General features: G+C 42.0%; 1 protein-coding gene across 4 annotated transcripts in view; it reads left to right on the top strand.

The window, feature by feature from the left end:
• The first annotated feature begins 7,195 nt into the window (after positions 1-7,195).
• PCDH9 (protocadherin 9) overlaps positions 7,196-22,905 on the top strand; it is a 1,024,529-nt gene continuing 1,008,819 nt past the window's right edge. For 3 of the 4 annotated variants that reach the window (XM_074982858.1, XM_074982856.1, XM_074982859.1), the window contains exons 1-2: positions 7,196-7,700; positions 8,870-12,044. In XM_074982858.1, coding sequence (XP_074838959.1) covers positions 8,916-12,044 — 3,129 coding nt within the window. In that variant the 5' untranslated portion in view covers positions 7,196-7,700; positions 8,870-8,915. The remainder of the gene's footprint in view (positions 7,701-8,869; positions 12,045-22,905) is intronic. The other variant, XM_074982857.1, reaches the window with a different exon arrangement.

Here is a 22,905-nt window from a genome sequence, read left to right as displayed (position 1 = left end):
CTTCTTTGATTGGCTAGAATTCCAATCTTTGATCTGATTGGCAAGAAGTGCCTGGGAATGAAGGGGAGGAGAAGAGGGGACACAGAGACATAAGCATCATGGGGGTGCCGCTCAGGTAAACTGCACCCCCATCGACCAGACCTCACACAGCTCCTGCAGCCTCCCTCCCATGCAGACTTCCCACCCCGTCCTGTCCCTCCCAGATTACTCACTTCCTTCCTGACCCCTCCCTTCCAGACTCCATACCCCAAACCCTCCCGCACCCTTCCTCCCACCCAGACCCCCATCTTGTTCCCAGACTCCCCCTGCATGTCAGAGTGGGGCGCTTATTTTGAAGCTGCCCCCCTCTACACTGTCAATCTGCAATTCAAAGTCTGCACTTTGAAATTTGCGCGGCTGCTATTATGCTAGTGAAGTGCTGAATATGCACATTAGTGTCTCATTAGCCTGCTTCAAATTGCCTCATTACCATGCCACATTTGACATGAGGTGGCATGTGTAAAAGCAGCCCTTGTCCCTGGAGTACATTGTGCACAGAGGGACTACACTTGGGCTAGTTTCTGGGAGGGACGGAGGGAGGGGAAGGTAGGAGGAAAGGTTGGGGTTCCTTATGCCTTACCTTCTACCACACACATGTGGCGTAGTTGGGTTTAGTCTTCCCCAGTCTAAAGCTGTGACTCTTTAATTGCTTGTACTAACACAAAGAAAACAAGTCCCATGTTAAAAAAAAATAAGGCACAGAATACATGTGATTTTTCTTGAACGTATTAATTCAGTTCTGGAACCCTTGGTTTCATGTTTAAGTTTAGGAATGGCAGAAATCAGAGAACCAAAATGCCAATTCACAAATTTAAACAACAAGAAGTCATCTTTCTCTCTGTCCTTGAAACTGAGCAGCTATAAGTTGGATAGATGTACTCCTCCAGGGCTGTGTCTACACTAGCTCCCAACTTCGAAGGGGGCATAGTAAGTAGCGTGTCGGGAGATTATTAATGAAGTGCTGCAGTGCATATGCAGCACTTCCTTAAGCTAATTCTTCCCCGTGGCAACTTTGAAGTGTTAAACTTTGAAGTGCTGGCTTCCATGCAGCTGCAGCTAACCTGTGGTTATTATGAAGTGCCCGGGCTACTTCGAAGTCCCTTTACTTCGACACACAACCCAGCACTTCAAAGTTTAACACTTTGAAGCTGCCGTGGGGGAAAATTAGCTTAAGAAAGTGCTGCATATGCTCTGCAGCACTTCATTAATAATCTCCCGACACCCTACTTACCATGCTCCATTTGAAGTTGGGAGCTAGTGTAGACACAGCCCAATGGTTGTATAGTTTAATCAGGTTGCACAAGTCTGATAACCTTTACCAATGGTGATGCGTGGGGCTGAGATAGGGATGGGACTGAAGAATAGAAAATATTTAGTATACAATTCTGAAGTGATATAAAGGATAATGTGAATTTCAGTGTGGTAAGCCAAAGTGATTGAGTGTACATTGGTCTAAATTGAGTGTTACTTTAATGTGATCAGCCTGAGCAAGGACAGAAAATGTGGGCTTGAAGCTGGAAAACAGCCATGCAGATGACACAACAAAGCTCTTCCTGCTTCTCTCTTTTTGAACCCAGTTTTACACCCATGTAACTACATTGACCAAATTTGCATTACCGTGTCAGGGGAGATTATTATTATCCAGTGAAACTTTCTTCAGATGCTATTTTCTGTAATTGCCCTTGGAGCCCCTGGTTCCTTCTGCCTTTTTTTCTTTTTCACACATCTGAACAATGTCCCTCCGTAAGCTATGCAAGTTATTTGCAAGTCTTGGAACATTTTCTCCTTCCACAATAACAAATTGGTTGCATTCTGCTTCTAGATTCTGATACAAAAGCTACTTTCATAAAAACAGATGACATGAGGGTGGAAAAAAAAAACATTTTTTCTTTATATGCCACATGTAATTACACCTCTTTTAAGTGGCCAAATAATTGCATTTTAAACAGTACTTGTTTATCATTCTCTTTTTGCCATTTCAAAATTGATTTCTATTGTTTTATTAAATAGTTGCTAGAGCTCTGGGGAGGGGAAAACACTTCTAAGCAAACAATTTGAGTCTGTCCATTAATCTGTACCTTTAAATAAACAGCAATAATGAATGTGAGTTCAGCACCTTCTTGCATTGTACAATGACAGTGATTAAACACTGGCACTGCAAAATGCCAGTTTTCAGCTTTTGCATTTGGAGGCCAGTTAAGAGCCATGAACCTGACATTTGTAATCTTTGTCAGTCAAAAAATATGGCAAATTCAGTTCTGTTGTTCAAATGGAATAAAGCTTGTCACCTGCTGCTTTTGGGATTTGGTTAACCAGGAATGCATCTTTTTCCTGAAGGGAAACCCATTGAAAGGGCCTGATCCGGTAGATATTAATCCACCTGACCAGTCCAATTGGTTTCAATTATTTATCATTAATTTATTTGTCTTGCTTTTTATTTATAAATATGGATGAATGGCAAGGGCACCATTCTGGAAGCGCAGGGGGAGGTAGCAGCTGTGCATGCCAGGATGGTAATTGCTCGTCTACCTTTTCCCGTATCAGGGAGTGAGGGTAAAATACACAGATTACATTTATTATTCTTCCACGCAGAGGCATATGCACCCGAGCTGTGTTTTCCCCACTCCCTGACAGTAAGAGGAACTGGAAGAGCAAGCACCATTCCCATACGCTCAGTTGCTGAACGCCTGCCCTTTCAAAACGGTGCCTGTGAGTAATGGACATGAATTGTTTGCCCAAGTGTTTGCCACCTCCCAGGACCTGGACAACCATTCAGTAAAACAATTAAAATCAATTTTGAAATGGAAAATGAGACTAATAAGCAAGCACTGATAAAAATGCAATTATTTAGCCTCTTAAAAATTGTGTTACCTACATCTGGTTGTAATGGGGAAATATATATATTTTTCATTGACTGTGGTGGAAATCTTTGTACAACCAATGACTCAAAAATCAGGACCAAGCACTGTGGAGAGCAAGAGGAGAATTTTTTTAAGGAGCTTTCCACACAAGACACAAATGGTAAAAAAAAAAAAAAGACTAGTAAAATCTAAACTATCATGTGGATAAAATATGTACAAAAGAAGTAATATCCTTACAGTTAATGAGGAAACAGTAATACAACTGTAAAAATCTCCTAGAGCTGCACAGTCCCTTCTGCATCTGGATCTGTTCTGGTCTTCACTTGAGGGCAAGAGGGACAGCATGCTCCATGGTATCATTCACCCCCAAAACAAAAGCTTTTGGGAAGTGGTGGGTGAAGCAGTTGACTGCTTTTTTCTATGGCACTGCTCTCATCTTAGCCCCTGAACTCGCCTGTGGAATTCCAGGAGGTAGTGCGATTACTCTGCAGCAGTGAGGAAACCAACCACTGGCAGGATAACTGAGTCATGGGAAGAGAAGTAGGGGCCAGTTTGACCAAAGCGTAGGCAAGAGCATGCCACATAGTCTCCTGCCACCAAGGATCAAACTCGCCTGGACTCCAAATCCTTCACTTCTGAGGTCAATAAAAGTAGGACCTTCAAAAGGTTTTTCTGACAGTCACCAGGTCTCTGAAGGCTTGGCAATTTCAGTGAGTCAATTCCTAATTATGATTGAAATTCAATTGAATTTGGTGATTTTTAAGCAATAGTTAAAAAACAAAGCCTCCAAATATTTGGTAGCTTACACTATTTAAGCACATGGAAAAATGTGTACTGCATTTATTTCATTTTCTGATGTGTGTTAAGACACCCCATAGCAGGTGCACTAGGTTGGGCTATGCTGCACATTGGGATGGCATACAGTATAGCTCATGCACCAAAATATGAACCAGCAAGCCACGGAAAGGGTTAATGTTCTACTAGATGAAAAGGCATTATGCCTCTATAGTATGAGACTAGGGAAGGCAATATTAGGTATAAAATAATCACGTGGCCATAGCCAGCTCAGTGAAGCATGATAGCATTTTATGCTCAACAATCCAAGATTAAAATCTTTAGTTAGCTAAGCATAATGTGAGTCAGTTTCATGTATAATGTATTGTGTGAGCCTGTATGATACAATGTAAGCAATTCCATTTCGTGCAATTTGACTATAGTTAATACAGAATAATTGGAGTCAGTTTCTAGCATGCTCCAGTGTGAACCAAATATGATATGGAAAAGAACTTGATACATAATAACATGAAGAGAATATGTAATGCTGTCGATGAATAGTTAATATGCTAGATCACAGACGGGAGTCTAATAGGTTATAATGTGATTACATGCCTAAATACTCTAATACATAGACAAAAGCCTAATACATTATGAAAAAGAAAGAATAGTATAATAATAATAGATGGCGGAAGAAACCATAACAACAAATACTATGTGTTCCCAAAAATAAGTGTATTAGGAAGAACATTTATTAGATGTTATTATTTATCAAGCCCTATTCAAGCAAACATTACAATAAAGATTTTTAGACACATTCTTCACATTTAAAAGGATGCGCAACAATATACTGGGCACCCCTGCCTCCTGTGCTAGAATACTAGCTTTTATTAATTTTCTTTCTGGAAGATTGATAAAAGTAGCCATGACAGTTCTAACCCCTTCAATATCAGGAGTCACAATTTCACAATTTATTGTGCTGCACTCATGCAACCCGTTTAGTCTCAAAACCTACCTTTTCCTAGAGGTATAAAAATGGCTGATTAGTTAAAGAACGACGACATTTTAGCAAGTACACAAAGATTAATATGACATTGTTTTTCAAGCAAACATCTTTGGCTTTTTAATATATTCAGCTTCTGAAAAGAGCAGACATATTTTAACTTTTTTTGACTTGTGAATGTGTTACACTGATGTCCAGTAGCTATTAATCAAATTTAATTATTTCTCTCCCTAACTCTTCATGGAGCTAACCTTGTGTACGTGCAAAGAACTCTTTTATGAGCACAAGATAATAAGTTCTGACTACAAGTTAAAGTCATCCTTAAACAAACAGAAAACTATTCAGCTTAGCAATAAAGTTAAATAATTATTACTGGACTATGTGATGTGACTACAATGTGACTTTGAAATGACTGTGGTGTGATTAGAATACAAATGTTATGCGTCTGTGATGTTTCTAGGAGCATAAAATGTCTGTGATGCCATACTGCTATGACATGACTCATGTCAAAAAAATGTGTGCATTATTAATGAAGCTATAGGCATGGTATTTCAGGAGCAAAATATGTTGTACAAAACACTAGTGTTTCTAATTATCTTATTTAATAGTTGCATGGAGTTGTACTTTAATATGATGAAGGAACTATACATTCACTCACAAAAAATTTTAAGTGTTTTGGAAGCAAGGTTACTCTTTGTCAATTCCTTGACTTTTTGATGCTACCACATAATGAACACTTTTCTTTTTTAGATTAAGCTTGGTTTGTTCCCACTACCTGACTGCACCAAACCCAGGATCAGACAGAGAGAGACAGAGAAAGAGAGAGAGAGAGGGTGTATGTGTGTGTAAAAAACCACAAACTTTTTGGAAGCATACACAAAACAAAGTGGCAGGTTTTATCACTACACAGCCTGTGACTCAGGCTGCAGTGTTCTTGCACACTTGTCTCAGCAGCATCTCCATCATTATGACTATGTGAGGCTCGGGATGTACCTGGTTCACATACAGTAAGCTCCTATATTTCAATGTATTCAGGTTGTATGGAAACCTAGACACCATGATAGAGTTTCGACATATAATTAGTCAAAGATATGCAACTTAAAATGTAACTGTATTTATATTTTGACTTAAGACCTGACATTCTTATATTGATGCTATTCTTGTTTTCCTATACACAGATTTCGTGATCTTACACAACACCAAAATTACTTATTTTGGCCATTTGAACCTGACACACAAAGACGTTACATAAGGTAGGTAAATTGAGGCTGAGAAAAGCTAGCGATTTCAAAAAGTACTCCCGACAGAAGGGTCACTCATGCTGCAGATGTTGAAGAAATGCATTATGATCCTTTTCTTGCAACACTTTTTAAGGTCATTAGCCCCAGAAGAGGTATCAGTTTATCACAGCACTGTCTTCCAGGCTGGCTAGCTAAAGGAACCGTGTCCCTTACGGGCTGGAAGCGACTTGTTTTTCCTAGCGCTTGTACAAGAATGAAGGCCGTCTTCTGGCTCAGCAGTGCAGTGGGGGGGGGGGGGGGGGGGGTAGAAAGCCTTTTCTTAGCGAATTCTGATCCCAGCCTCCAGACCGGCAGAGGAGGAAGGTGTAGAGGAGTCAATGGGAGCGAGACGGAGCTGGAGTCAGAGCTGTGAATTATAGATGAAGAGCCATGTATTAAATATAAAGTTGAAACAAGTTGCGGAGGGCAAGGGAGCGGCATTTCCCGCAGCCCGAGGACAGAGGCTGGCCGGAGAGCTCTCCAGCCGCTGCGGCCTGGGGGGGGCGAGGGGGGTGTTGACGCACTAGCAGCAGCGCCGGCCTCCCACGGAGCCGCAGCCGGGCGCGCAGGAAAAGGCGGGACGCGGCGGCCCCTACGCGGGAGCCCCACACCTTTTGCTCCCGCCGCCCTCGCCAGAGCCGCGGCCGCTGGAGAGGCTGCAGCAGCCCGCGCCATGCAGCAACCCCCCCGCGCGCGGTGTGACCGGAGCTCCCCGCCGCAGCCGCCGTGGCTGAAGTCCACGCGGCCCCTCGCACACTAAGCCGGGGCGGCAGCACGTCCCCGCCTGCGGAGCCCCAGCCGAGCCGAGCCGAGCCGAGCACAGCCCCCGGGGCAGCCCGGCATCGCGCCCCCGCCCAGCCACGTCCCGCCGGGGGCCCGGCGCATGCACAGATCCATCCCCTCCCTCGGGAGGTAGCCGCGGCGGGAGCCCCAGAGGCCCCGCGCCGCGCTCCAACCCGCCGCCACCGCCGCTGCCCGCAGAGCCATTAGCCATTCCGCGCGGCGGCGGCGAGCCCGGGCTGCCCGAGCGACGCGCCCGGCGGCCAATGCCAGCGCGGCCCCGCGCCAGGCCCCCCTCCCGCCTCGCCGGCCAATGGCCTGCGCCGGGAGGCGTGGCTTAGTCCCGGCTCACACCCTCCCCCTGGGCTTATTGAGAGTTATATCAAGAAATTTCAGTTCGGCTTCAGAGCGAGAAGGAGAGAGAGACAGTGGGAGGGAGAAGGGCAGGGGGAGCGCGCTGGCTGCCTCCTGCTTCCCTCCCTCCCAGCACTACAGCAATAACCTATTCGGATTTTCCCTGGCACCTGCCTGGCCCCCCCAGAGAGGAAGGGAGCAGAGAGGAGCCGCAGCCAGCCCTGCTCTGAGCTTTGCACTAGGAACTCACAGACCTCACCTGCTTGTCTCTGTGCACTGGCCAGCGGGGAGTAGGAAATACCCCCGAGCCGGAGAAGTGTGCACTCCCCGCCTGGCTTTGGGCTCGCTGGTTGGCTGTGGTGGCGTATGCACCAGAAGGCTCGTCGCCGGATGCAAAGGAAACGTGGAGAGGATGACTAACGGCAGAACTGTGAATTTGTTCTCTGGAGTTGCTAATTTCCCACCCCGTAGCAGCACATTCCGCAAAGAGCAAGCGTTTGCCTGCTGCTGATTGCTCCAAAACGGGTGGTTTAGCAGATGCTTTGTGCTGGGTGTGTTGGAGCAGATCCTTGCTGAGCCGCAGCAGACCGGCAAAGGTAGACGAGCGGTGTAAGTGCAAAGTTACACATGCGCCCTTTTTCTGATTTGTCTAAAAATACTAAATAGACGTACCTAGGGAGAGGGTCTGTGTGTCTGATTCAGTTGCTGTTCGTGGCAAAGGCTCACCTACTCGGCTGTCTCTGCATCCCTACCTGCATCACTCCGCTGGAAGTGATCACAGGCATCAGCTACCGAGCAGCTTAATGCAGATAAGATGTAGTGCTTAGGAGCTGACCAGTTCCACTAAAGTATGTGGATGCCTGGAGCCTGTGGCACCATTTAATTTGCGGTTACTAGAGCATTTAGGCAGAAGTCTTTTTTTTTTTTAACCTGCATTATCAGTCTGCAGTATTTATGTGTGGCAGCTGCTAATAACATCCTGAGGAGAGATCAGTGTCAGTGGTAAAAAGCCTGCACCTTGTTCCCTCCTGTGATCAGAGCATGTATTTTTCTGCATGTTCTTTGCAAACATGCTGGTGCTTTTAAGTTGCATTTTGAATCGCCCTGCCCCTGTGATTTAGACAATTTTAAAAATCAAATAAAGTTTAATGTTATTGAGCATAAGGCGAAGTATCCAACATCTGGAGAGGAGATACCAGGCTTACGGTGTAAGCAACTGTGAGTCCTGTTATTGTCTCTTTAGTTAATAGGGATGTGAAGTAGCCAGTGACGGCTGCTGCTGCAGCATGTCCGGGTGCTAATTTCCTGGTACGACAGCAGCAGAGAGGGATGCAAGGCACCAGGAGGAAAGAAGAATGTGGTTAGCAAGAAAAATGCACGGAAGAAAACAACAAATTGCATTTGGCAGCTGATATTGCAGTTAACAGAGAATCTTAGAGAAGTAACTGCAAGGTTTTTCACTTGCACCAAATGGCTGGGTGGAGGGAGGAATGCACATTACTGATTATTCCACCAAGTGCTAACAAATGATTTGGAAAGAAGTACGTGTGGAAACTACACTTGCCTTTAGTCCTGCAAGGTAGATCATTCCATTCTCAGTATGTGCAAACTGATGGGATCTTGGTGCATTTGTCCAGGATTGCTTTTTAGAAGGGAAAAACAGAAATGTAAAGTGCACACATGTGCACTGCAAAAATTAGTAGTAGTTTTTGGTGGTTGTGGATTTGTTTTGGTATTTTGTGAAACAATAATGCTCGTCTGTGTGATTGTGTTGACAGTTGCTGTCTCCAAATAAGAAATGAGATGTAATGCATCCTGCAGTCCATGCACGCCTCCTCTTGCAAATCGTGCACCATTCCTCCATGGAAACCTTTAAATCCTAAAATCCAGAAAAAAAAAAAGAATAGACGCATTATCATGAACCTGCGGGATTTTTACCTGTTGGCCGCTCTGATTGCCTGTTTAAGACTGGATTCAGCTATAGCTCAAGAACTTATTTACACTATTAGGGAGGAGCTGCCTGAAAATGTACCCATAGGAAACATACCAAAGGATCTGAACATTTCTCACATCAATACTGCCACAGGCACCAGCGCCAGCCTTGTCTACAGACTGGTTTCTAAAGCAGGGGATGCCCCTTTGGTCAAAGTGTCCAGCACCACCGGGGAAATCTTCACCACGTCTAATAGAATAGACAGAGAAAAACTCTGTGCAGGAGCCTCATATGCTGAAGAAAATGAGTGTTTTTTTGAACTTGAAGTGGTGATTCTCCCCAATGACTTTTTTAGGCTGATTAAAATAAAAATCATTGTAAAAGATACCAATGACAATGCACCTATGTTTCCATCCCCTGTAATCAATATTTCCATACCTGAAAACACTTTGATCAACAGCCGCTTTCCAATTCCATCAGCAACTGATCCTGACACTGGTTTCAACGGCGTACAGCACTATGAATTGTTAAATGGGCAGAGTGTCTTTGGACTGGATATTGTTGAAACTCCGGAAGGAGAGAAATGGCCTCAACTGATTGTACAGCAAAACTTGGATAGAGAGCAGAAGGACACCTATGTGATGAAAATCAAAGTAGAGGATGGAGGAACACCTCAGAAATCCAGCACAGCCATACTGCAAGTCACAGTAAGTGATGTCAATGATAACAAGCCAGTTTTTAAAGAGAGTCAGGTGGAGGTCCACATACCAGAGAATGCCCCTGTAGGCACCTCTGTCATTCAGCTTCATGCTACAGATGCAGATGTAGGAAGCAATGCAGAAATCAGATATATTTTTGGTGCCCAAGTAGCCCCTGCAACCAAAAGGCTTTTTGCTTTAAATAACACAACTGGGCTAATTACAGTCCAGAGGTCCTTAGATCGAGAAGAGACTGCTATTCACAAAGTGACAGTGCTGGCCAGTGACGGTAGCTCTACTCCTGCTCGGGCAACTGTCACCATCAATGTCACTGATGTAAATGATAACCCCCCTAACATAGACCTCAGGTACATTATAAGTCCCATCAATGGCACAGTATACTTATCTGAGAAAGATCCTGTCAATACAAAGATTGCCCTAATTACAGTTTCAGATAAGGACACTGATGTGAATGGCAAAGTTATCTGTTTTATTGAGAGAGAGGTCCCATTTCACTTGAAAGCAGTTTATGACAACCAGTATTTGTTGGAGACCTCTTCCTTGTTGGACTATGAGGGCACCAAAGAATTCAGCTTTAAAATTGTTGCCTCTGATTCTGGCAAGCCCAGTTTGAACCAGACTGCCCTGGTAAGGGTTAAACTGGAGGATGAAAATGACAACCCTCCAATTTTCAGCCAGCCTGTAATTGAGCTGTCAGTTTCTGAAAACAACCGTCGTGGTCTATACTTAACAACTATTAGTGCCACAGACGAAGACAGTGGGAAAAATGCAGACATTGTTTATCAGCTTGGCCCTAATGCCTCCTTTTTCGATCTGGATAGAAAGACAGGAGTTTTGACAGCCTCCAGAGTTTTTGACAGAGAGGAGCAAGAACGTTTCATTTTCACTGTAACAGCAAGGGACAATGGCACCCCTCCTCTGCAGAGTCAAGCGGCTGTAATTGTTACTGTGTTGGATGAAAATGACAACAGTCCCAAATTTACTCATAATCACTTTCAGTTTTTTGTATCTGAAAACTTACCAAAGTACAGCACTGTGGGAGTGATCACAGTGACTGATGCAGATGCAGGAGATAATAAAGCAGTGACCCTTTCCATCCTGAATGACAATGAGAACTTTGTGCTGGATCCTTACTCTGGAGTTATAAAGTCCAATGTTTCTTTTGATCGAGAACAGCAGAGCTCATACACATTTGATGTCAAGGCAGTTGACGGAGGACAACCTCCTCGCTCTTCTACAGCGAAAGTAACAATTAATGTTATGGATGTCAACGATAACAGCCCAGTTGTTCTCTACCCGCCTTCTAACACTTCTTTTAAGTTGGTGCCACTCTCCGCAATCCCAGGCTCTGTTGTAGCAGAAGTATTTGCTGTCGATATGGACACTGGAATGAACGCCGAACTTAAATATACAATTGTAAGTGGAAATAACAAAGGTTTATTTCGTATTGATCCAGTGACAGGTAATATTACCCTGGAAGAAAAACCAGCTCCTACTGATGTGGGACTGCATCGTTTAGTGGTCAACATAAGTGACTTGGGTTATCCTAAATCTTTGCATACTCTTGTGCTTGTCTTTTTGTATGTAAATGACACTGCTGGAAATGCCTCGTATATTTATGACTTAATCCGTAGGACTATGGAAACACCCTTGGACCGGAACATCGGGGACAGTAGCCAACCCTATCAAAATGAGGACTATCTTACTATCATGATTGCTATAGTGGCAGGTGCTATGGTTGTCATAGTGGTGATATTTGTCACGGTTCTGGTTCGCTGCCGACATGCATCTAGGTTCAAAGCGGCACAAAGGAGCAAGCAAGGTGCTGAGTGGATGTCTCCCAATCAGGAGAACAAACAGAACAAGAAAAAGAAAAGGAAGAAAAGGAAGTCTCCTAAAAGTTCTCTGTTGAACTTTGTTACCATTGAGGAATCAAAACCTGATGATGCTGTTCATGAACCTATCAACGGGACAATAAGCCTTCCAGCTGAGCTGGAGGAGCAAAGTATAGGAAGATTTGACTGGGGCACAGCACCACCCACAACCTTTAAGCCTAACAGTCCTGATCTTGCTAAGCATTACAAATCTGCCTCTCCACAGTCTGCTTTTCATCTTAAACCTGACACTCCAGTATCAGTGAAAAAGCACCATGTGATTCAGGAACTTCCGTTGGACAACACCTTTGTTGGTGGTTGTGACACCCTTTCCAAACGCTCTTCCACTAGTTCAGATCACTTCAGTGCCTCAGAGTGCAGTTCCCAAGGAGGCTTCAAGACAAAGGGCCCCTTACACACCAGACAGGTAAATGAGCACTTTTACTGGTCTATAAGTACTGCATACAAGTGCCCAGTCAACCAGTATTAAAGTGCCAGTATGTCTTTTGTTTAGGTCTACTTTTAGCTTAGTTATAATACGGAGAGAGAAAAAAGGACCACTTTACCATCTGTCTGGGGACTTGTAAAATGCCTCTGATATTTTCACAGTTTTAAGAGTCACTGCTTATTAAAAAGAGCTCCATGTTCACATATACACATGCATCCAAACACACGCATGCACATATACATGTGGATAAACAACAGATCAAAACCGAAAATAAATTGTTAAAAGCCAAATTGTTTTCCCAAGAGTATCCCAGTGTAAAGGTTAATGAAGAAGAAAAACTTGTGTTTCATACTATGCGAAAATCCTCTCAAAGAGAAAATTTGTCTGTTTCAGGATTAATGTGTTATTTGGGGATATGTATATTCACTTTTAAATTTCAAGTGAGGCTGGTTTCAGAGTCTTACATTTCAAACTAATTTGGAACATTGTTAAGTTGCTGTTGTTAAAAGGGTTCTTATTTTTCATTTACAAAGATAGCAGAATTTCCAAGGAACTTTTGCGGTGAAGTGTATGGTTTGTTGGTAGGTTATAACTAAGCCATAAGAAAGTCTTCCTCTATTTTGATTTAAAATGATTTTGTTGTTTTAGAGTAAAGTAGAGGGTTTAATAGAATTTTTTGCATATTTTAAAAAATGGCCAAAGTATACTTACAGAAGGAGTGCATTCGATCTAAATACAACCTAATTATGCAGAAAAAACATCAGCCCATTGTAAATATTTTCTCATCTTTGTTATGCATAAGTGATCTGTCATAACTCATTTTAAACTGTGAAATATGCCATATGAAGAGGGATTAGGAGGCTGAGAAACTCATATTTCAAACAAATCCAGCATTAGTTTTTCTTAGGTCTAATAATTCCTTCCTAATAAAGATTTAAATGCAGCCCTGTCTAATTTATTTCATTGGTGCTTGTCTTGTGCCACTAAATTAGAATGTCAATTTAGCCTGTAGATGGCACTAAGGTACTGTGTCGCTTGTTCTGGCCAGGTGCCAGTCCTGCAGTAGATAGGAAATGGGGGAGGGAGGATCAAAGTGTACTACAGCCAAAGAAACCTTTTGTTTAATCATAGTTGCACTGGAGCAACCAGTAGTTAAATTTACCTGTTTGCAAAGCAGCTTCTTAGTGCTTAGCTTTTACTGCACCAACTTTCTAGGGTTTAGCAATCAACTTCATGTTATTATAGGCATTGTACTCTTCAGTGTATGGTGATTTGTCTGAATTTATTAGGGGTCCACAAAGTATGAATTTTAGAGCAGCAGGCAAGGGACATTTAAACCTGTCTTTGCCCAAAAAAAAAAAAAAGATTTCATCAGTAGCCAAGCTTAGGAACAAGTAATTCCCGAGCTGTTGCATTAGCCTTATCTAAGATGAATGTGATCTTTCCAAAACCATCTCTTGACTTTGGGGTTTCTGTAAGGTGTCATGGTAACAAGATGCCTTGTTTACACGACACCTTGTTTAAAACAGGCACTGACAAGGCATTCGCTGTCTAGGTAGCTACTCCAAAAACCCTCAATGCACTGAAGAAACCCTTAGAAACCTCTCTTTACAAAAATCTATCTTTCACAAGGACTTTAAGGCACAGTAAACTCTCAGAATGTTTTATGCATTGCAGTGGCCCTCCTGCCAGCCTACATGTTTTTCAAAAAATGCTGATTTAAAATACCTCCAGTGCAGACCAGCTCTGAGTAATCTGTGGTTGTTCGGGTGAGGGAATATTCTTCCACCCCGTTTTAGTTCCTAAATTTGAAAACCTGCTTCTTTGGTGTTCAGAGATGCCGTTAATTTAACTTAAATTAACTTTCCAAGTTCTGTTAAAAATCATTCTTAATCCCCTTCAGCCTTCCAGAGAAGTTCAAGGAAGTTAAGCTAACCAAAATGATTTACCTGACAGCAAATGTCAACGCTGATGCTCAATGTGAGCAGAAAACCTACTGACAACATTTTCACCTACTTTTGTTGTTCTTTAAACAAATGTTTCTTGAATTTTAGTAACAATACCAGTCAGTATTCTCACATTCTTTTACTATGGACCTGATTCAAATCCTTTTGTAGTCAATGGAAAGATTCTCATTGACTTCTGTGGACTTTGAATCAAGCTGTAAAAAAAGGTATAATATAACATGGTACTGAAAATGCATCAAGATTTTATTGCTTTTTTAGTACAGTTATTTAAGTTGAGCTTTTCCATTCATAAGCCTTAGTTTTTAAAACAGATTTTCCAGTTGAGCAGTGTTGCAGGAACTAAGTTTGAGACCTTAACATTTACTGATGGTTGAGTTTAGCCAACAGTGGTAGCATGAATAGAAGTCTGGTATTTCTCTATGATCTCTAGAGTTATGATGTATCTTTGCTACTGTTCACTGTGATGATGCAGAAATTAAATATAGCTTCATGGACACGGATTGCTGGGTCTCTTTCAAAGCCTTAGTGATGTAGAGTATATCTCTAAAATAGAATATTAATTTTTAAATACAATCTTATAGAACGTTAGGTGAAATTATGAGACCTTATATTGTTTTGTTGCATTTAGAATTGAAAATTTCTGTGTTTTTGTGCTAAAAAAGCTATAGCAAAGTGGCCACCTGATCCTTTGTGGAGAGATTGTGTCACTCCACCCCATAATTTGGAAAGCATCCATAAAATGTTGCAGAGAAAATATGGGATGAAAAAGGGAGATAGGTATATTTGCCTGAGAATTGTTTTCATGGTATCTTTTCAGTTTAAGGTTCCTGTTCATGATGGAAACATACACATTTTGCACTAGGTACTGCAGATACGCTAACATACACTTATTTCAGTCAAAACCTTAATCAACTTTAAGTCATCTGTTAGCACCAGGTCTCATGACAAAATCTTTCAAGACTCCTACATTTTCAAAATACTTTCCTGATCTTTAGCTATGTGATTGCCATTGAATCCAATGGCAATTATTTGGCTAAACCTCTGCATGCCACATTGCTCAGTATGAAAACCAAAACTGCCCAAGTGCCTGTGATGCAGAACACCTGGTAGCTGCTCTTAACAGACAGCTTTTAAATACTTGAACTTGGGAGTGTCTTTTTAGAGATAATTAACATAATTAGGAGCGTGAAAAGAATGTTACACTGTCAGCTCTTGTGGCTAGGAGTTTGTAGTCACTAATATATGATCCATGAATAATATTGAAATCTATGCAGGGTGTTCCATTAGGGTTCCTTTCAGTATTTAACTTAACAAAAACATTATTCAGATTCTAAATTCATAAATGAACGAACCAAACAGCTAAGTGCAAAATACAGCAGAAGACAGCTTGTTGCATTTTTCTGTTTGAGAGGTTTTCTTATAAAACTCTACTCAGTGGCATAACATTCGCAGTAGAATAAATAGTGAAATGAGAGACAAAGAGAATGAAATCACTACACTTATTCCAGTTTTCCATTAATGTAACACTGTTCCAACGCAGCTGGAAGGAGTCACACCTCTGTAAAACTGCAATAACATAGGCCCAAAAGCTTACTTTAATGCCAGAGTCACTGTTTTGTGCGAAGACTTCAGTTCATGAACATATTCCTGTTCAGAGTAGCACTTATGCGCACTTAACTTAAAATGCAGACATACAGCCTATGGAAATTAATGGATGAAAGAAAAGGATCAGTGGTAATCAGCTGTTAAAATGTTGTCCTGAATAAGGATGGACTACAGTACGTGCTTAAGCAGTTTTCTGTAATCTGGGCCAAAATTAAACCTTTTTGGAAATGTGCACAATTTCAGAGAAGTCATTCAAGTTAAACAAATTGACTTTGGGCCTTCAGTTTTAAACACTAAAAAGACAGAAAATATGAAATATGAAAATATGAAAGTTTGAGGTTTGTGTGCAATGGTGGTAATCCACAGTGAAATAGCTAAAGCCCTGCACGGATGCAAAATTGGTATCTGCATCCACATCTATATCTGCAAAAATGAGCCATGGACATCTGCATTCATATCCAAGGATGTGGATACCTGTGGATATAAAGCAAATTTGGAAGGTTCTGGATACAAAATTTATATCTGCGTCTGCATCCATATTTGCAAAAATGAGCAGCAGATATCCTCATTCATATCCACGGATGTGGATACTCATGGATGTAAAGCGAATCTCAGCAGATTTTCAGGGCTCTAGAAACAGCAGTACAGAATTTTTCATACCTTGTAAAGATTACTGTAAAGTATTCATAGCATTATTTAGTCCTGTAAATAGTATTGTTCTTAGTGGCAATTTTTTACCGCACATCTGCAAAGTTGCATTTCTTATCAACTATAATTTCATTGTTTCATCTATTTGCTCTTATTGATGTTTCATATTTACGTATTCACCTGGATGTTATTCCTTGTTGGGGACTATCCACTGGGAGAATTCAAACATATATAAAGTATGGTATATTTTTCCCCTTTGTGTAACTCAAAAATAGGCTAAAGTAATTCATATTTAAGCTGAGACTAAAAATGGCAAATGTTAGCTGAAAGGAGAAATTTTAAGGTAATTGAGAGCATGTGAAAACTGGAAATTATAGTGTAAATCCGAACATAACCTTAAGTTATAATACTGTTTTCAGGTTTGTCACTGTAAATGCTAAGGTATAAGGCAGATTTTATGTATACAGCTAACATAGACTAAAAGCCTAGCAAATTTCCTTTCTCTTTAAATCAGTTTTTCCATGCAGAGGGTTTCTGTCTGAATTGCTGCAGTCTGTTCTCGCCTGGACATGCAATGCCTATCACAGATGCTAATAAGAATCACAGCACACATGGTAGAGAAAGTAGGATCCTAAGAATTGAATGCTTTTGGAATTTGGTGATATTGTTCTTTTGCGTTTAGGGACAAGAAGGGGATCTTTCTGGTTACCATTTCAGATTTTCATTTCCAAAGAATGTATTTTTCTAGCACAGCAAAACCCATATCAACCACACTTTATTGACAGCAATTTTATTGTAGCTAGAGGCTTTACAGTAAGCTGTTTATTGCTGTTCCCTAACTCAGTTGACAGCAATTGGGGAATTAATTTTCTTGCCCCTGGTGTGCTTTCTTGGATATAAACAACAGATGTTAAAGATATGAAAACAGTGACCCATTTACATTTGACAACTCTGTGAGTACACTGTCTACCTGTGTGGGTTACGCAGAAGTTCCTATTGGGACAGAAAACAAATGTATATAATTTAACATGAGGGAATGCTAAATAATTGGTAAAATTATTCCATGAATTGCTATTTATTTTCACGATAGAGTTGTTTATCCATATATCAAACATGTAATATACCAATACATATTTCTTAAATATATATATATATATATACATACACACACATGCACATCTATATAATTACACACACACACACACACACACACACACACACACAGAGCTATCATTTATGTCAGTGCCTGTCCAGTGCAGTTTTATTGCACCTGCTTACTGTTGGCCTCATCTAACCTATCTGGTATGCAACAGACTGAATATAGTGTACCAGTCAGAAAACAGTGAATTCTGAAAAATCTAGCAATAGTTATAGAAAATATTCAGATTGACGAAGAATCTTCCATCTAGAAATATCCTCAATTGTTTACAAAACTGTATTTGTTCATCCAACTCTGAAGGCGAAAAGTGAAACTAAATCCTCATCATTCCTTGCTGCAGTGTTGTTTTTTTCCTTCAATTCTCAGCCTGTGGTGGAATGTCTTGAGGATGATCTATAAAATTGTTCATGCCTGGTATTTCTCTGTAGACATTTGGTTCAAGTTCTTTGATTTACACCTTACAAACCCAATGAACAAGAAGGTTATTACTCAGGGTGATAATCATAGAGGAATTTGCCTCATAATCTATATTTTTTGCAGTACTTCTGTGGAAAATCAACCCGAGGAATATAACTGGCTAACTTTTTTCTTGTTCTAGGTTTCTAATCAGCAAGGAACTTAAGCAGTTACTTAAGTTAAAGCATATAACTGATTTTTATATGGCATAAACACTTGTTTAAGTTTGAGCAGATTGCAGAATTGGAACCGTAAGAGCTTGTCTACACACAAGTTGTACCATGTTGATCGTACTATTACAGTTTGGCCATGTCTACACACCCTCTCTCCCTTTTGGAAGGGGTATGTAAATCTACGGGATCGAAATTTCAGATGAGGAGGGGATTTACATATCCCATGCCTCATTTGCATATTCTCGCAAAATGCGGCCTTCAGATAGAGTCATTTTGAACATGAAAGTGATGTGTAGACTCTGGGATTTAGAAAGGAAACCCTGACTTCAAAATTCCCTTATTCCCAAAACAAATTGGGAATAAGGGAATTTGGAAATCAGGGTCTCCTTTCAAAGTGCCGGCATCTACACAGCACTTTCCCTTTCAAAATGACTCCATTTTGAAGGCTGCATCTCATGGTAATATGCAAATGAGGCATGGGATATTTAAATCTCCTCATCTGCAGTTTCGATCCTGTGGATTTATATACCGCTTCCAAAAGGGAGAGAGTGTGCAGACATGGTCTTAGAGCAGTACAACTCTCTAAGCCTGGATGCAGTTACATCACTATAAAAATGTATTAAATCACTACAGGCTATACCTCCGTGGTCTGGCACCCTCAGGACCTCAGCAGTCCTGGATCAGGGATTTTGCCAGACCAGGGGAAGTCAGTGCCCTCTGGATTCCCTCCCACCACCCCCAGCCACTTGCCTGACACTGCCTGTAGCTCACCAGTCCAGGATGCTGGCTTCCTGTTCCTGGTCTTAGCTGTAGGACCACTGGCTTCCCAACCCCCATTCCCTAGTCCTGGTAGTGGGACCACTGGCTTCCATGTCCAGCTGTGGATGCTAGCTTCCTGGCCCCAACTGTGGTTTCTTTGTCCTGGTGGCCCCCACCCCACCCACTCCCCACTGCTCTGTGATCTGGCTGCTCCTCAGCTGGCTTCCTGGCTGGCTTCCCAGCCTGCCCCGCCCCCCGCCACCAGCTCCCCAGACACCATGGCCTACCCCTTCCAGGCAGGCTTTTTGCCAGTTCCCTGGCCAGCCCTGCCAGGTCCCAGGGTGGCTCCCCTGTGTCGTTGCTCTGTGACTACCAAGCCATCTACCTGGCCACCTGGCTTTCTGGCCAGCTTCCTGCTGGTTCTCAGGCTGGCTCTCATACCTCTCAGCTCTGTGGTTCCCAAGCTTGCTTCCTGGCCCTGTGGTTTCCTGGCCAGTTTCTTTCTGGTTCTCTGGCTGGCTGTCCAGCCCCACAGTTTTCCAGCTGGCTTTTCACCATGACTTCCTGTCCTCAAGCTCCCTGGCTGGCTTCTTGCCAGCTCCCTGGCTGCTGTGGCCCTGCCACTCACTGCCAGCTTCCTGGCCACAGTCCTGCCAGCTTTACCTCTCCAGTTCTCCATCCACTGCTGGTTCTTTTATGCCTTTGGCTGCCCGACCTAGCTAAGGCTCCCTGCTACCAGACTCTAAACTGTACCATTCCCAGCTACCAGGCCAGAGAGTCTCGTGTTTAAGGTAGAAGGTGCCTTTATAGTGATACAACTATTTCCTGTACCAGTGTAATAATTTTGGTAATTTTGTTATACAGGTATATAAATGTGTGCAGATTAGGCTCACATTGCATGGATGTAAGTCAGAGAAACATAAATCCCATTCTATCTTTATGTCTTCTTCATATTGGCTTTGTTAAAAAAAAGTTGCAAAGGGGTGTAAATCATGGCGGAATTTAGCTCATTTTGTCAATTATCTCCAACTTTTTAAAGCAGCATCAGTCTAATCACTGGTTTTGTGAACGGAATGAATTGTGAGTGAAAATTCATTTGGTTGTTTGATTATCTTATTTTTTAGACACATTCTGGTAATTAGGTGTCTAAATGCTAGCAGGTTCACCTACTATAATTTCTCCTTTCATTTTCTACTTTAACAGTTAGCAAGGTTAGCAAGAAAGAAAAGTTATTATAAAGCCTCTGTGTATCTTTGTAGTGTTTCTGCTATCATACCACATGAAGTGAAACTTGAATTGTTCACCTTTTGTCAGATTATCTAGCATTATTTCAAGTTGTCACGCAGTTGCTGTAGTTTACTGTGAAGTCTCTTTGTAGTTGTTATATTTTTGCAAAACACCTCACTGTATTTTACACGAGTAAAATCTCTCTGTCATTATCATAGTAATGTTTTAGAATATGCGTGCTCTCCCTACAGGAAGAACACAATAATTTCTCATTTATAAACACTTGTAATAGTAAGAATTAAAATATTTGATCCCAAATCTTCAGCTGGGGAAAATCAACTTGCAGTTGTCAGTAGCTCTATTGAAGTAAAGGAAATTGTGTAGATTTACCACACCTGCGGATATTTGCAGGACTGCTGAGTGGGGAGGGAAGGAGAGAGCTGCCCCTGAGACCACTGATTTAAAAGTGCCTGGGGCTCCTGGCTGCCACTGCTGCTATGGGCCCAAAGCTCTGGGTCCTTTAAATTGCTTCTAGAGCCCAGTGCAGCATGTTTGAGTCACCCCTAAAAATCTGGCTAGGTGGAGGGGCTAGACCGGGGATTCCCAGCCTATGGGTCGGGACCCAAACATGGGTCACCATTAGATTTTTTAAGGGTCACCCTCTGGGCAGCCCTGAGCCACATGTGGCTCTTTAAGGAGCTATTTGCTCTCATGCTGCAACCGCTCACTCCTCCAGCTCTCAGTCTTTGCCTTGCTGAAATGGGACTCAATTTGATTGGTTAAACAGCCGACAGGAGTGATTTGGCCATTAAACCAATTAAATTGAATCCCATTTCAGCACAGCAGGGCAGGGAACTGCCCACGCTGCAGGTGGGGGAGGGGAATAGAAGGCTTGGGGGAAGCGGTGGGGGGGGAGGGGGTGGTGACCTGGGGAAGGAGATGCAGGAGCAGCAGTGGCACTCTTGTGAGGTAGGTGGGGGTGATTTGGGGCTGCGAGGGGTTTAAGCCTGGGGGTGGTGGGAGGTGGAAATGAAGATTTACAATTTTTTTTCCCCAGGGGAAAAACTCTCCCACAACCCCCCCGCCCAGCTTTGAATTGCCTTGGATCATGAAGTTTTACTGCATTGTCAAAATGGTTTGCACCATCTCAAAAAGATTGGGAATCACTGGGTTAGACTCAGCCCTGCCTTGCCCTTCTGGGGGGCACAGAGCCAGGCCACCTTCTAACTTACCCAGGGCCAGGCAAATCTCTCTGTAACTCTTATCCAAAATATAAAATAACTATGAGTAAAATATATGTGGGCTTGATTTAATCTCAGATTAATCCATTTTGATTTCATGTAAACAGAGTTCAGGGAACCTCTGAAATCTGTCACCTTTTTTGACTTCAGTAGGGGCAGGTTTTGGGTAGCACCAAAAAACAGCAACTAAGGCAAAAAATTGAAAAAAAATCAATAAAGTAAACAAACATTTATGGTAACTATGGATGGAACGTGAGAAATACAGATTCACTGAAATCAATTTGAAAATTGCTCAGATTCCAGAAATGATAGGAATCTTTTAAGATATCTTGATACCACAAAAATAGAAGATCTGACTGTCAATTTCTCTATATATTTACCTAGGCTTGAATACTGTTGTTGTTGTTTTAATGTGCCAAGTTCCACCTGCTTTTGTTGAGGTCAATGTGAGTTGAAAGATCTTATTATTTTGCAGAAACTGTTTGGCACCTGCTTTGGTCAGCTGCTTCTCTTAGTATTGTTAATTAAATGATTGTGAATTAGCTCCTGAAAAGTGTATACGAATATTTTTCTATCACTAATAATGGCTACTTTTTAACGTCACATGGTGATATTGTACTTAATATACAAATAAAACCCAAACAAAAATTATTTCAACTCCTGAAGGGCTGGGTCTCCACTACAGAGTTCTGTTGACAGAAGAGACCTTCTGTTGACAAAATGAGGGAGCGTCTACTCTACAAATGCATTCTGTCAAGAATCTGTCGACAGAACACAGCAGTTTTCCTGGGAGAGTTCTGTCTTGACTGTAAGAGGCATAGTGCCTCTGTTGACAGATGCTGTTGACAAAAAATAGTGTGTAGATGCTCGGGGGCGGGGGTCCTCTGTTGACAGAGAGGGATTTCGGTTCATCAGGCTGCCCTGTTTGCAGAGCTTCCGCTTGTCTGTTCTGTTGAAAGAGGTCTGGGTAGTCTGGCCACTCTCTGTCGACAAAAGGCATTGACAAGGGGAGCCTGTATTAGGTGTGGATGTGTTCTGGAGACAGAGGTTCTGTCGGGAAGTGACATCTGTCAACAATGACTTCCGTCGACAGAACTCTGTAGTGTAGACATCACTAAAGTGATTACTAAGTATCAGAGGGGTAGCCGTGTTAGTCTGGATCTGTAGCAGCAACGAAGGGTCCTGTGGCACCTTATAGACTAACAGAAAAGTTTAGAGCATGAGCTTTCGTGAGTTAACTCACTTCTTCAGATGCTGGACAGCATCTGAAGAAGTGAGTTAACTCACGAAAGCTCATGCTGTAAACTTTTCTGTTAGTTAGTTCTGTTAGTCTATAAGGTGCCACAGGACCCTTCGTTGCTGCTAAAGTGATTACTGTGATGCAGATCCTAGTAACAGAGAGATAGCCGTATTAGTCTGTATTCTAACAAAATAAAACAGAAGTCATATAGCACTTTAAAGACTAACAAAATAATTTATTAGGTGATGTGCTTTCATGGGGCACACCCCAAGTGTTGATTTATCTAGTTGGAGGCTTGCTTATGTATTTACTGACATTGCTCAAAATGCTGGAAAAAATAATTTTGTCTATCTAACTAGATGTCC

This window comes from Carettochelys insculpta, chromosome 1, assembly GCF_033958435.1.
Source record: "Carettochelys insculpta isolate YL-2023 chromosome 1, ASM3395843v1, whole genome shotgun sequence".
In the NCBI taxonomy this organism is placed as follows: domain Eukaryota; kingdom Metazoa; phylum Chordata; order Testudines; family Carettochelyidae; genus Carettochelys; species Carettochelys insculpta.
Note: the sequence above shows the minus strand (reverse complement) of the source record. Positions and strands in the feature narration are given on the sequence as shown.